The sequence below is a fragment of the Aquarana catesbeiana genome, linkage group LG04 (genome assembly GCF_042186555.1).
Source record: "Aquarana catesbeiana isolate 2022-GZ linkage group LG04, ASM4218655v1, whole genome shotgun sequence".
In the NCBI taxonomy this organism is placed as follows: domain Eukaryota; kingdom Metazoa; phylum Chordata; class Amphibia; order Anura; family Ranidae; genus Aquarana; species Aquarana catesbeiana.
In genome coordinates this window covers 275725440-275741178 of record NC_133327.1, presented here as the reverse complement: position 1 = coordinate 275741178, position 15739 = coordinate 275725440, and the positions used below count along the sequence as shown (strand labels likewise).

At 40.9% G+C, this 15739-nt stretch overlaps 1 protein-coding gene across 3 annotated transcripts in view; it reads right to left on the bottom strand.

Moving 5' to 3' along the window:
* CLCN2 (chloride voltage-gated channel 2) overlaps positions 1-15739 on the bottom strand; it is a 571730-nt gene that overhangs the window by 45990 nt on the left and 510001 nt on the right. For 2 of the 3 annotated variants that reach the window (XM_073626607.1, XM_073626609.1), the window contains 5 exons: positions 15028-15136; positions 14877-14947; positions 14599-14664; positions 6024-6065; positions 3881-3985 (listed from right to left, as the gene is read on the bottom strand). In XM_073626607.1, the coding sequence (XP_073482708.1) occupies positions 3881-3985; positions 6024-6065; positions 14599-14664; positions 14877-14947; positions 15028-15136 (393 nt within the window). The remainder of the gene's footprint in view (positions 1-3880; positions 3986-6023; positions 6066-14598; positions 14665-14876; positions 14948-15027; positions 15137-15739) is intronic. The other variant, XM_073626608.1, reaches the window with a different exon arrangement.

Sequence of the window (15739 nt, the reverse complement as noted above, 5' to 3'; positions counted from 1 at the left end):
TTCAAATGTTATTTCTGTTGATATCAGATCTTTTCAATAAAAATATTGAAATATAAAGGGCAAGTTCACGTTTACCAAAAAAAACCTGCCTATGCAATATACACCTGTAGATAAAGAAACTTGCACCTTTTCAAAGTTAAATGCACTTTGTACAGGTGTAAGCCATTCCTCTCAAAGCCTGGTCGAAAAACTGGATGGAAACATCTTGTCCTGTCTTGTTTCTAGGACATTGCCAAGACATTCCCAACCAATTCAAACCCCCTTTCATGCTCTATCTCTCTGTGCAGCTTTGACTAAAGTTGAATAATGCCCTTACTATGGGTGCAGGCCATTTATGTACCTCCCAAAGCCTAACCGAAAAACTCCCAGAGATGGCATCATTCCATCCTGCCTTGTTGCTACAACACAGCAGCCCTGAGCTCAGCGATGCTGTGATGGAAAAGATAGTGGTCCACATATGTGCAGGGGGTTGTAGAGCTCACTCCTGTGATGGTGGGGTGAACAGTAACAGCTGGGAGTGCTGTAGCAACAAGGCAGGATGGAATGATGCCATCTCTGGGAGTTTTTCAGTTAGGCTTTGGGAGGTACATAAATGGCCTGCACCTATAATAAGGGCATTAGTCAAAGCTGCACAGTTTATTTTTCTCTACAGATACCCCTTACCTGCATAGGCAGTTTTGTGGTAAAGGCGAACTAAATTTTCAAGACACAGTCCTGGAATACAGTTTCATGTTGGTTATTCATTGCCCCAGTCCAGTTCACTGCAACTCAAGAGACAGAAATTGTAGCGATTGCTGACTGTAGCTAGGTCTGCGAGTGGAAAGAGAGCCTTAAAGAGAATCTCAAACTTCCAATCGGTCGAATCTTAGAAAGAAGGAACATGTTCGAGTGGTACAGTGTGATGTTTATTTAAAAATGAGATGGTAGGATCAACTACCAGGGCAGTCCACTGATTGGAGAACTCTTTACCGGATAGAGCTCAGCAAAGATTTTTTAAAGGCGTGAAAATCTTTCTTGAATTTACCCAATGGTTATAAATTGTCCATTCTTTTGTTTCATAGCTGGGAATCTTTTTAGATTTAGCAGGTGTTTTTATACTCAAAAGGGCATTGCGAGACGGAGAAACTTCAGATAAAATAGTAAACTAGTTAAAGGATATGTAAAGGTTAGTTTAAAAAAAAAAAAAAAAAAAACCCCCAAAAAACATACATGTCATACTTATTTCCTCTGTGCAGTTGGTTTTGCACAGAGTGGCCCCCGATGCTCCTGTTCGGGGGTCCCTCAGCGGCGCTCCTGGCTCCTCCTCTTCTCGAGTGCCCCATTGAAGAGCCGATCTCCATCAGGGCACTCGTGTGGGTGTGCCCCCATGTCCTGCTGCTGCGTCCATTGACAGACAGCAGGACTCGGCCCTGCCCCCGGCTCCCGTGTCATTGGATTTGATTGACAGCAGCGGGAGCCAATGGGTGCACTGCTATCAATCTATCCAAAATAGAAAATGTGTATAAATATAAATCTCTGCACTGGTCTGAAAAGGATGAAACAGCAGCTACTCAAGACCAGGAAAGAATCAAAAATAGGCAATAATATAAATGGTGCGCTATTCCCGGTGTTAAAGTGTATGATACAAAAAAGTAGAACAAACTAAAAACGAATAGTATGTACACAACCATATGTGAATTAAATAGCCCCAATCTCTTGAGACTAATATTAACCTCTTCGCGACCAGTGCACGCCGATATACGTTGGCAGAATGGGGCTGGTGGGCAAAAGGGCTTACAGGTACGTCCCTTTTAAGAAGTGGTGCTGCTTCTCCATGACCGCGGGTCCCAGGGACTCGATGTCCGCCTGGTGCCCGCGATCCTGTCACGGAGAGGTAGAACGGGGAGATGCTTTTGTAAACAAAGCAATTCCCAGTTCTGCCTAGTGACAGGACAGAGATCACTGCTCTCTGTCATCAAGAGCAGTGATCGCTGTCATGTGTGTTGTAGCCCCTCCCCCCCACATTTAGAATCACTCCCGAGGACACACTTAACCCCTTCATCGCCAAATACCACCAAAAGAAAGCTCTATTTGTGGGGGAAAAAAAAGGACGTCAATTTTGTTTGGGTACAACGTCGCACGACCGCGCAATTGTCAGTTAAAGCAACGCAGTGCCGAATCGCAAAAAGTGCTCTGGTCAGGAAGGGGGTAAATCCTTCCGGGGCTGAAGTGGTTGGATAAATAAGTGTATAAGTGACATTATATAATGCTCAAAACAATGTGTAAAGATGAGCAATCATAAAAACTGTATATAAAATAAAAAACTTGATATGTGACTTATGTGCACAGATCATGTACATGAGAAAAAATGCAGTTAATGGAACACTTTCAGACAACTTTCTGTAACATTTTCCTATGCCAAAAAGTGCCAGAGTATAGCAAAAAAAAGTCTTAATGGATTCAACTTGTAAGTAATCTCCAATGCCTTGACATATGATTAATAAAGTAAAGTTCGCCTCTTACCAGATGTGATGGATTCCTGTTACAGAGATCAGACTCGCTTGTGAAATATGACATCCTCCATTCCCAGTAGACAGTTTTGTGGAAACACGTCGGGTCGGAGAATCCTTGTAGCGCCACTCAACTGGTTGGACGTCAACAGAGTATACGTTTCATGTTTGAATTTTCTGCCTTGCTGTAAGTGTAACCTTTAGAAGCATTTTTAATAAATTTATGCGGTTTTACACTATGAGGCTTTTTCTTTCCTTATATATGATTTCCTAAACTTTGGGGTTCTGTCTACATTTAAAAGGACGCAAAAATTCATACGTCCTTGCACCTGAGAAGTTCATACTGGCTAATTGCTGTGATGTGGAGGAGCTGAACGCCTATGGAAGTGGGTCAGTTCCTTTGTCTTTGAATCACTTGAGTTTAATCTCTGGAGGGGTTTGGCTGTGAGAGAACCGAAGAGAGTGAAATCCACACAGACGGTAATATTTCACAAGCGAGTCTGATCTCTGTAACGGGGATCCATCACATCTGGTAAGAGGCAAACTTTACTTTATGAAACTTAATATTTCAAGGCATTGGAGATTACGGTACTTACAAGTGAAATCCATTAAGATTTTTTTGCTATACTCTGGTGCTTTTTGGCATAGGAAAGTGATGCAGAAAGTTGTCTGAAAGTGTTCTTGCATTAACTGCATTTTTGCTCATGTATACGAACTGTGTGCGATGTAATTAATTATCACATAAGTCACATATCAAGTTTTTTATTTTATATACAGTTTTTATGATTGATCATCTTTACACATTGTATTGAGCATTACTGTATATAATGTTATTTATGTACTTATTTATTTAATATTAGTCTCGAGGGATTGAGGCTATTTAATTCACATATTGTTGTGTATATACTAGTCATTTTAAGTTTGTTCTACTTTTTGTGTCATACACTTTAACCCAGGGAATAGTGCGCCATTTATATTATCTATCAAATCAGGACCCGAGACACCGGCTGGAGCTGGTGTGCTCACCCCCATCGCTGGAAAGACCGGGTTCAGGTAAATAAAAGGGGGGCTCTGAGGGGCAGCTGCATCACAGGAGGTTTTTCACCTTAATCCATAGAATGCATTATTCTGCCTATTCTGCCACAGAATGCCTATTCTGAGGGTGCTCTGGTCCAGTCACATGATCAGCTATCAGGGCTGGCTTCAGTGTAGAGGAAGGACAGCCGACAACAGATGCCCCATAATAAGCCTATAGGTGAGGTCATCTCCCAGGCTCTGCAGCTGATGTCGTAAACTCTCCTCTTCTTTGAAGCAGGCCTCCTTTACAGGGTAGTATTCTACTTAAATAATAAAACAAAGTGTATGAATAGAGAATGTCTGATGTATCTTACTTTATGAAGAGATGTTCTTTCCACCAACTGGAAAGGTGCTGGGTCAATCTTGCAGTTGTTGAAATTGATAGTTTCATCTAGCTGTAGTTCTTCCCACTGTAAAATCTGAGACACACAACAGAAACTTTGAAATGGTCTTCTGGCAACCTGTACTGCACATGTTCTCACTTATTGTCACTTTCATTTTTAGTAAAGACTTTGACTTTAGGGCATCGATTTGTTGTTTACAACACTAAATTTTTCCCCCTAATTTGTCTAGGATAAATGGTTTGCAAAAACTGACTGATGTAAAAGTGAACATTACTTCTAGCAACCAGATACTTGCCCCCTTTTTTCATCTGCATTGGAAATGGGATAGACAAACTGTTTAAAGTAGTCAACACAGACATTATGAAGCTAGAAGTACAAGGACTGGAGGGTTTGTTAATTTTGTGCAGGTACAGTCAACTACATTTAGATGGTGTAACATTCACCAATACAGTAGTGGAGTGTATACACATACGAGGGGGCAGTGATGTTAGGCTTGTTCAGAATTAGTCAATATCACAAAATGCATTAATTACAGCTAAAAATTAGTAATCGTTTACTGATCTTATTTGAGAAAACTGAATTTATATTAGTTGCTGTGGGCAACTACACTTACCACTACAGCCCGTTTTTCCTACAAGCCATGTTTAACTGTCTCAGTGATGTCAGCTCACTGCACTTTTATACTTGCACAAAATAGCGGTACATTGCTAATATAGGCTTGTTGTGTAGAAAACAAGACAGTCACTGTTGGCTCTTGATGTCAAACAATCTAGCTACATCTCTCACGTACAAATGTAAAATATATTTGAGTTATACAATGCATATATTTTACAGCCATGTACAGTGGGGCAAAAAAGTATTTAGTCAGCCACCAATTGTGCAAGTTCTCCCACTTAAAAAGATGAGAGTGGGTGAACTTGCACAATTGGTGGCTGACTAAATACTTTTTTGACCCGCTGTATGTTATAGTAATCATGAGCCACAATAACACTCCCATTAGAGTAACGACAGCTAAAATACAGAACAAATAGCTGAACTTTATTCTAGCTGCACAATGCTCAATATGTTCCAAGGTCTTGATCCTTGCCAGAGCATTGCATTGATATACTAGATTAGGCTATGATCGGGTCACTTATAGTAAACCTTAGTCTCAAAGAAATCTATTTTATGTTAGAGGATAAGGTACTAATAGGTAGTCTTCATACTGAAAGCGCAAAAGTAAAATTTTAGTTAAAAGGTGGAACCTGACAGGCCGAGTAAACCTAATTTTTGTTTCTTATACAGTTCTAATTCCTGTCCACTTGGGAGATGTAGTTTTTCCAGCATCTCCCTTTTCATTCTCCTTGAATAAAATAAATACAAAACCCAGCACAGAGAAACTCTTTATAATGACACAGCAGATTTGCACACCCAGAAATTCAAGCGCACATTTCCAACATCTGTTTTGGGTGGACTGACCCTTTCATTTCCTACACTACTGACTCAGTGTTTCATATTTCAAGGGACAATCCTAAATTTTCCTTGAAAACCTTCTCCAGTAATTGTTGTTCCTTGAAATGTCCCCGTTTATTATGACTGGACACCACATAATAAAATTGCTAATATTTCTTTTAGATTCATTTACTACTATTGCTTATATTAGATTAATCATCCCTTTCTATGGGTCTCAGTTTGAGCATTGATGAATTGTGGGGCAGCATCTATAATGCAGAAAAAAAGATTACATTTCCAATAATTGCGATTATTCCAATAACTCCATGGTCTTTTGCATTCGAGTATGACAAACATAATGGTCTCTTAGTGTCCCCAGAAGTTACTGTAAAATGCTGGCATTTATGTGACACGACACAGTCAACGTGTGCCTGGTATTGGAAGTGGCATTTATGCAGAAAGGAGCCTAAAATATAAAACCACTGCATAATCAGCTTCTGACATCAAAAATGATCTACTAGGCTAATTGGTGCAAAAATTAACTAGAATACAATTTCATTTTACTAATTCCATTGTATGAAAAAAATAAAAATAATATGTACAATGCAATTTAAATATTTTTTTTTTCTTGTGACTGCTTGCATCTGCTGGGTTAATAGAAGCCATAAACTGGAAAACTCACCTGTGATGGTGACATAGTGTCTATCTCATCCATATCTTCACCCTAAAGGACAAAGTAGGTCAATATTACAGTGTATGTTAACAGGGCCATTTAACAAGGCAGTGTAATGGGGCTCATTTAATAAGGCAGTAAACAGAGCCATAGTGTGCAGAGATAAAGAACAAATCAGATTTCAGCATTCGTCTGTTTATTGAAAAAACAAAAAAAAAAATCAAAAAACAAATTGGTGTTTTGCTATGAATTGCTGCACTGTTTGCTGTTCCTTGATGTAACAAAAATGTATGGTACTTCAGTACATGTATATTTGCACCTGTATACAGTTGTCTGCCTTATCCTGCTGTATATGTATGCTGTGCAAAACTTCTCTGCAAGTGTGTGATATGTACAAGTCTTTCTGTATCACTACAGGCAGAGAAGTTTTTAAAGCAGAATTGGGCTCAAAACCAAAGCCTCCTCTGCTATAAGCGCAGGAGTTACTCTCCAGCACCAGGCAAGCAGACAACAGATCCAAGATGGTCATGCATTTAACCCAGAAAGCAAAAAGTCACCAGAGGCTGGAGAAAACACTTTTTTGACCAAGAGACATTGGGTTGATTTAAGAATACTGAGCACTGGTTCACACCAGCGCGACTTTAAAGCCGACTATCAATGCGATTTCATGACTGAAATTGCACAGAACTAGTGCAGGAACATTTTACTAAGTCGCTGGGACAATTTGAAATGTTCTATTGCCGCAAATGGGGTGGGACTTGTCATGCAACTTTGAACTGTTAAGTCGCATGACTAGTCGAACTGGTGTGAGCCAGGGCTGAAGAGTGCAAAATCTAGTGCAGCTATGCATGGTAGCCATTCAGCTTCTAATTTCAGCTTGTTCAATTAAGCTTTGACCAAAAAAATAAAAATAAATGGAAGCTGGTAGCTTTCTATGCACAGCTGCATTAGATGTTGCACTCTCCAGTTTTAGTGAATCAACCCCATTGCATACCTCTCCTGCTGAAAAACTGCTGTACCTTCTTGTGATTTTTTTTGTGTAAGCGAATGTAGTTTCACGTTAACCAATAACACTTTCCCCCTGATTTACTGCAGAAGCATGAATGTTGTAGCTGGGCCCCCTGAACATTGACTGGGCCCTAGAGTCCTGACTAGGTTGGCCTGTGGATGATTCTACATTTGTTAAAAGCAGGAATGAATATATAGTGTATATCTGTAACAAATAAGCCAGAGTGTTGTTTTTAATATAGTGAAAAAGCATTTCTGAACAGCCAAGATGAATTAACCATACCAAAAAATGTAATAAAAAGTATATAAAGATATTTTGAAAATATGGATTCAGATTTTTTTTCTTACATTTATCACAAATATAAGGATTATTGACTTACCCTTAAAATCATTTTCTTGAAGGACCGTAGAGGACACAGGCACATTTAAAGTAGTATTAAAGGGGTTGTAAAGGTAAAAGCTTTTTCACCTTAATGCATCAATCCATCCAGGTTACAGTGGATGGATTGAAAGCAGCGCAGCCATTGGCTTGCGCTGCTGTCAATCACATCCAATGACGCGGCGCGCCGGAGGCGGGGCCGAGTCATACAGTAAGCGGCTATGGTCGCCGGCTGTATCACGGGAGCGTGCCCGCAAGCACTCAACACCATGCGAGGGACCTCACATGAAGGTGTTGAGTCCCTGCGGGGGGGAGCCGAGACAGCCGACGAGGGACCCCAGAAGAGCAGGTTCGGGGCCACTCTGTGCAAAACGAGCTGCACAGTGGAGGTAAGTATAACATGTTTGTTATTAAAAAAAAAAATTATCTTTAGTGATCCTTTAATCCCAAAAGCAAACATTATATTGCAGCTTTTCAACTTAGAGGTGATTTATTTTCCTCTGGTGATCTGGCCATTAAGTCTGTTTTTCAACAGAACAAGCTCTCCTACAAATCTATCAGTTAAGAGTGTTGAGACAAACCATTCAGCACTGGCATGGGTGTTTACAATGATCAACATTCCTCTCACCCCATACGGACAATGCTGCTGTCCAAGGGTTCTCCTTCATCCAGAGTTAATGTTAAGGCCAGATCAGGTAAAAACAGAGGAAAAGAAAAAAAAAAAGAAAACTAATAGTCACACATCTAAGAATTGGTAGATTGCAATATATTAGATCTTTGGCTTTGGGTTTATTACCTCTATAAATCTTGACTATGGTTATATATGTCGCCACGTTCAGAAAAGGACACTGGCAAACAGTTTTTAGAACAGGCAATATATCCCTTCCCGTTCCAGCACTCAGTTTTTTGTAAGCAAGCAACCAAAGGAAAATGCCAGGACAAAGGGGAGGGTGTCCTGTACTGTGTCCAAGAAAATAATTTTACAGGTAAGCCAAAAAATTCTTTATTTCTTACTTGTATAGTACAGGACACAGGCTCTTTTAAGTCTTGACCATGGGACGTTCCCAAGCAAAACAACTGAGGGGCAGGCAGAAAAAAGGGTCAACAGGCGCAAAACAAAAGAAGCAGGTTCCAGAGTCAAACAGCAGCTTGAAGCACCATACAGCCAAAGCAGCAGCAGAAGCCTGAAAATCTACCTGGTAAAACTTCACAAACATGTGAACAGAGGACCATGTGGCAGGCTTGCAAATCTGAGAAACAGATGCCTGATGCTAAAAAGCCCAAGAGGCATTGACTGAATGAGTAGCGTAAGCCTCAACAGGGAAAGGATGATTTCCTATCCTTCAAGGTGTATGCCTTAATGAAAACCTCCCCAATTCACCTAGAGATGGTAGAACAAGGAACAGGACAACCCTTTTGTGAGCCTACAGGCAAGACATATAAATAATCCAAGAAACTCAGAGAAACTTACAATGCAGGTACCACATCTAAACAATATTGAGAGATATATTTGGGGTGCTTTGGTGCAGGGCACAGAGAAAGCAGGACAATGTCTTGATTAGTGGAAGGAGAAAACCTCTTGGGGACAAAGGAGGCCCAAAGTTTCAAAATCATCTTGTGTTTTATAGAGAACAAGGGAGGGTTAGCTACAGGATAAGGCCAACAATTCTGAGACTCAAATTGATGCGATAGTCATGAGGAAAACTTATGGGTAAGATCAGCCAAGGGAATAGCCTAAATGGGCTCTAAAGGGAGGATGTCGTAGGGCTGACAGAATGAAAGTGAGATCACAAAGAGAGACAGAAGTATGAACAGGATGAGTGATGTGAATCACCCCCTGATCAAAGACCTTTATCAGAGAATGAGAGGCCACCAGTCACTGAAGGAGAATGTGTACAATGATAGACCTTGCGAGCGATCAGTTTCCTAGTTTTAGGAAGCATAAGATTAATGGGGTCAGATAAATCTTGCTGTCTCAGGATTTGGGTTTCAACAGTCAAGCCAAGAAAGCCAGCAACTGTGAAGCAGGATGGTAGACTGGACCTTGAGACAGAAAGTCTGGCTGGTCTGAAGTGCCCACGGCATCTCTCATTGGAGAGAGAGAGAGAATGCCTGAGTACCAAGTCCTCTGGGCAAATTTGGTGCCACCAAGATCATTAGTATGCCCTCCATCTTGATCCTGTGAAGCAGTCAAGTAAAAATCCAAAGAGGGAAGGCATATACAGGTGTGCTTATAAGTTTACATACCCTGGCAGAATTTATGATTTCTTGGCCATTTTTGAGAGAATATGAATGATAACACAAACATTTTTCTTTCACTCATGGTTAGTGTTTGGCTGAAGCCATTTATTATCAATCAACTGTGTTTACTCTTTTAAAATCATAATGACAACAGGAACTACCCAAATGACCCTGATCAAAAGTTTACACACCCTGGTGATTTTGGCCTGAAAACATGCACATAAGTTGACACAAAGGTGGCTATTAAAAGGTAACCATCCTCACCTGTGATCTGTTTACTTGTAATTTGTGTGCATGTATAAACGCTCAATGGGTTTCTGGACTCCTGACAGATCCTTACATCTTTCATCCAGTGCTGCACTGACATTTCTGGATTCTGAGTCATGGGGAAAGCAAAAGAATTGTCAAAGGATCTGCGGGAGAAGGTAGTTGAACTGTATAAAACAGGAAAGGGATATAAAAAGATATCCAAGGAATTGAGAATGCCAATAGTTCAAACTCTAATCAAGAAGTGGAAAGTGAGGGGTTCTGTTGAAACCAAACCAAGGTCAGGTAGACCAACTAAAATTTCAGCCACAACTAACAGGAAAATTGTTTGGGATGCAAAAAACCCCCCCACAAATAAGTTCAGGTGAAATACAGTACTCTCTGAAAACATGTGGTGTGGCTGTTTGAAGATGCACAAAAAGGAGGCACTTGAAGAAAGATAGGCTGCATGGTCGAGTCACCAGAAGAAAGCCATTACTACGCAAATGCCACAAAGTATCCCGCTTACAATACGTCAAACAGCACAGAGACAAGCCTCAAACCTTCTGGCACAAAGTCATTTGGAGTGACGAGACCAAAATTGAGCTTTTTGTTCACAACCATAAACGCTACATTTGGAGAGGAGTCATTAAGGCCTATGATAAAGAATACGGAGATGGATCGCTGATGTTTTGGGGCTACAAAGGCACAGGAAATTTGGTCAAAATTTTTGGCAAGATGAATGCAGTACGTTATAAAAAAATACTGGAGGAACATTTGCATTCATCAGGAAGCTGGGCATAGGACATACTTGGACATTCAAACATAACAATGATACAAAACACAAGGCCAAGTCGATCTGCCACTGGCTACAGCAGAATATAGTGAATGTTCTGGAGTGGGCATCTCAAGCTCCTGACCTCAATATCATTGAGCCACTCTGGGGAGATCTCAAATGTGCAGCTCATGCAAGACAGCCCACGAATTTACAGGAACTGGAGGCTTTTTGCTTTTTTGGCAAGAGGAATGGACAGCTTTGCCATCTGAGAAGATAAAGAGCCTTATTCACAAATACCACAAAAGACTTCAAGCTGTCATTGATGTTAAAGGGGGCAATACATGGTATTAAGAACTGGGGTGTGTAAACTTTTGATCACGGTCATTTGGGTAGTTTGTTGCCATTATGATTTAAAAACAGAGTAAGCACAGTTGATTAATAATAATTGGCTTCAGCCAAACACTAACCATGAGTGAAAGAAAACTTTTTGTGTTATCATTCATATTCTCAGAAAAATGGCCAAGTCGTCATAAATTTTGCCAGCACAACTGTATAAGCCAGAACTGATCCCACAGGGTCACCAGTGTGTCCATTGCAAAGGCCCTTGGATCCTTGATCCTGGCCCCAAATCTGTCCACCTTGTTAAATCGGGATGCCAGCAGATCTACATCTGGCATTTCCCAGCGGTGACATGTCCCCGGACACCTAGGAGTGAAGAGACCATTCCTACACATCCTGGCATGGAGAGCTGGGAAAGGCCGCCTGCCAACGATCTTTTCTGTAAACGTGGACAGCGTACAAAGCTGGAATGAGCTTTTAGACCCAACCCATAATTAGGTCCACCTCTCAAAGGGTTGCATGGCTCCTGGTGCCGCTCTGATGATGTAAGCCACAGCTGTGGTGTTGTCTGACTGAACCCTTGTGAACCCTGTAGCTGCGTAGTCTACCACAGCATGCATAGGTGAATGGCCTCTAGTTGGAGAATGTTCATGAGAAGATTGCACTCCCCTGACAACCATGTCCCTTGAACTTTGGCAGCATTTAAGACACCTCCTTTGCCCAATAAGCCGGCATCCATCGTGAGAACCGTCAAAGTTAAATGGGAGAAATTACTTCCGATTCCAGCGCAGGGTTGGTCAGGCACCAGGTCAGGGATTTCCTGGCCTTGAAACATAGGTGCATGGGGCTGTCCAGAGACTGAGGCAGCTTGTCTGATGAAGTTTGCACATTGAGCGGTCTATAGCGAAACTGGGTAAACATCACCACTTGGAATGAGGCCACCATGAGGCCCTCATGCAAAAACTGGAGTGAACTAAACATTTTGGAGTGCAGGGTTAGGACCTGAACTGGGAGGATCAACAATCTTTTCCAGGAAAAAAACACCTGGGCTTGGGCCATGTCCAATACTAAGCCCAGGTGCTCCAAGTCAAGGGCTGTGTATAGTCCATTGCACATAGGCAGCCAGGGCAGAGAGATCCTTCAATAGTTGGTCATCCAGATAGCCAGTAATGTGGATTTGTTGAGAAAACAGATTGAGGAAAGCAACTTAGTGAAGATTCAAAGGGCAGCAGACAGGGTAAAAGTAAGAACCACAAACTGGAAGTGCTGCATGCCCACCGCAATCCGCAGGAACTGCCGATCCGGGGAAATGGGAATATGTAAATATGTATCCTTGATGTATATCAATGCTAGGAATTCCCTTTGTTGTAGCATTGCAATTACAGATTTGGCCCAATTCCATCCTGAACTTTAGGACCCCAGGAAGAGAACCTTCAAGTCTAGTATAGAGTGAACTCCAGCATTGGAAACAGTTTGAATAAAAGCCTTTAAGCCGTTTCTCTGAGAGAACTGTTACAAGCACTTTTGAAGAGCGTAGCTGCTGTAAGGCATTTGGAGGGACGCAATCTCATCAGAAAGATGGGAAGGTTGAAGGGCATAAAGCAGGGAAGTGGTATGGGGCAAACTCCAGCTTGTTCCCCAGGACACCACATCCTGGACCCACAGCTCTGAAAAGAAAAGGCTAAAAGACCTTCCCCACTGTTATTACAGTGGGCATGTCCCTTCATTGTGAGGGGGAGTTGGTGCCAGACTTGGCTGGCTTGGACATCCAGGACATGCAATGGAATTGAATGGAGGACTTGACTTTTACAGCAGAGTACTGGGAGGGACAAAAGGAACTTTCTGGAACCTGGAAACGGTAAACCTGGCCATAAACTTAGCATTCTTCTTAATGAAAGGGTGTTTTGTAGCCCATGACTTTCTTTAATTAAAGGTGTTTAGTAACTCACCCAAGCATTTTTTGACAAACTGGCTCTGCAGTCCAGTTACACGGCCAAAAAATCATGTGCAACTGTACTGTAATGAGAGCCAAGTTTGAGTTTTGGGGCAAGAAGTCTGGCAAACCATCCACGCAGTAGTACAAGGAGGAAGAGCTCCCATTTCTTGGGTATTGAGGGATTTATCAGGATCAACTAGGGGTTGTGCACTATTCGCTTTGCCCAGCTTTCCAGAGTTTGGCAAACCACAACAGACACCGACTATGGTTGCATTGCAGAGCTTGAGAAAGCAATGAGGGCTTTAGAAACTGCTGCAAAAATTTTGTCCACTGGTTCTTCAAAGACTGGGAAATCAACAATAGGAACCATGGGACATGTAGAACACTTTACAGCAAATGACATTGCGCTTCTCTGCTGTATCAAGGTGAGCACCACACACAAAGTCTAGTACTGAAGGGATCATTACAGGCCAACCCCGCGTCTTCCACATGGCGGGGTCTGGATATGGTTCCCCATGGCACTGCCAGGAGTGACAAATCCAACGACTGCAATCCTATTGCAGAGTTGAAGGATAAGGAAATATGGACTTTAACGGCATGTATACAAAATGATAACAAATTTTAATAGTTCACATTAAATAGTCGCGAAACATGTTTAGCATTTTTTAATTCTTCAAGGACTTTTGAACACCCCAACAGCGAATGCCATATCTTAGTGTGGGCTTTTTCTGACATACATCAAGTATAGCCCCACAGGAAGTATACAAGCGGCTTCTATTTCTTGGGTTAATCAATGGGTCCCTTTACCTGTACAAATTATTTAAATGTGTTTTGTTGAATGTGCACTGTATATGTAGTTAATGTATGTGAACTATTAAAATTTGTTATAATTTTCTATACATGCCGTTAAAGTCCATCTTTCCTTATCCTTCAACTCTTCAATATTAGGATGTGGCACTTGTTTACTTGGGGTGTTTTGATTGCCACCCCAGGGCATAGCAATCAATTTTTCTCTGCAATCCTATTGCATAGATGTAACTCAGTTGAAAAATAATTTCTCCATGTGAAGAACCAGTAGTCTTCAATTTTCCCTTATAGTCGAAATCATAGGCCAGAAAGCTGCTGTCAGAGAGAGGTAGTCCATCACCTCAGGACACTTCCAAAAACCAAGGATTGCGAGAAGCAGGAAGAGTTATATAGACTGTCCTAACAATTTTGTTTCCAGTGCCATCATCGGGGGGGGGGGGGGGGGAGGGGGGGGAATCCTCGAGGTAAATATATGCGGGGTTCCAAATCACTATTTTTCCTTTCTAGAAATCCCATTGATGCTTTCCTGCAGTTGGCTAGATAGACACAGATCAAACAAAATATTACTTTTTGTGAAATTTTACTGTTTTTGACAATTAAAAAAAAAAAAAAAAAAAAAGAACCGAAAAATGGGTAACTTTATTGAAAACAGTCTTTAATGTATTAAGAAAACTGCCAAGCACTCCCCCACAAAATAAAAGGTATACTATTTATCATAATTGGGAATAAACATGCATGTGAGCATCGTTTAATAAAATGTATTAACAGACATGCAAAGATGGTGTGGAAATTATTATTATAAATACAATGCAATGTAGAAGCACAGAGAAGAGATTAGTTGCTCACTTACCCTTAAACGCAGATGTATCCATTTGCTCTTTTTTGCTTTTGAAGGGGAAGCAGCAGTCTTGGAAGACTTATGTTAGCAAAAACATAGAAGACAAATGGCAGGACTGCATGGTAAGTAACAATGCAATGAAATGGCAGAGCAAAGGAATGGTTAGTATGTAAGTAACATCACAGAGACAAAAGCAGGTTAGATTGGCTGAGTAAGATAACATATTTATGAGAACATGTGTAAAAAGGTGGTGAGAAGACAGTCATTTCGTTCTATAAAGGTTGCCTTACCTCTACATCCTCACTAAAATCTTTGGCACAGAATATATTTTTCAAGGCTTTTACTGAATTATCAGATTCGTCTGAAAACACAGAATAACATACATCAATCAACGCTCTTTCCCTGACACAATACACACTTACCTGCATATATCTTAAGTACCTTGAGAATAATCAGTTAGGCTACTCTGAATACGTTTTAGAGCTGGCTTCAGAGGCTTCTTTGCTTCCATTGCTTTGGGAGGAGAAAATGTGGATTCCTCTGTGGCAATCTGAAAACAAATATCAAATATTTGAGACTCTAGAATTCTGCAAATATAATCTACATTAGACAAAAACAATTATGTAGAACCAAAGTAAAAATAGAATAGTAAATGTCATAAATATGCAAATGCACATGTATATAATATAATAAAATGGCAGAAGTAGTCTTGTGATTAATCATGAATCAACTAACACTAAACTACAGAAGGATGATGCAGCCAATGCTAGATAGGAGAGGAGTAGAAGCTCCAAAGACATCTAGTAAATAAAGAAAAAAACAGCACAAAAACACATCCAAGTTTAGCAACAATTGAACCATTAGCTAAAAAATAATGTATTGGGCTCACAAACTGCCAGATGACAGGTTAGCACAAAAAGATGACCTGCAAATCCAATCCCACTAATCAGTAAACCGATTTCCCTGGCCACGGGCAGGAAACTGCAAGCCACACTACATTTGGACAACTGCAGGAAAGGCAGCGAAGCTCCAAAGGGAAGCTGCTAGAAACTCAGTAGGCTAACCCTTGACTTGAAAGAAAGACCCATAACAAAAACTTGACTTGTCTTGTAATAGTGAACAACCTTGCAGTTGTACTGCCCTGAGCCCATCA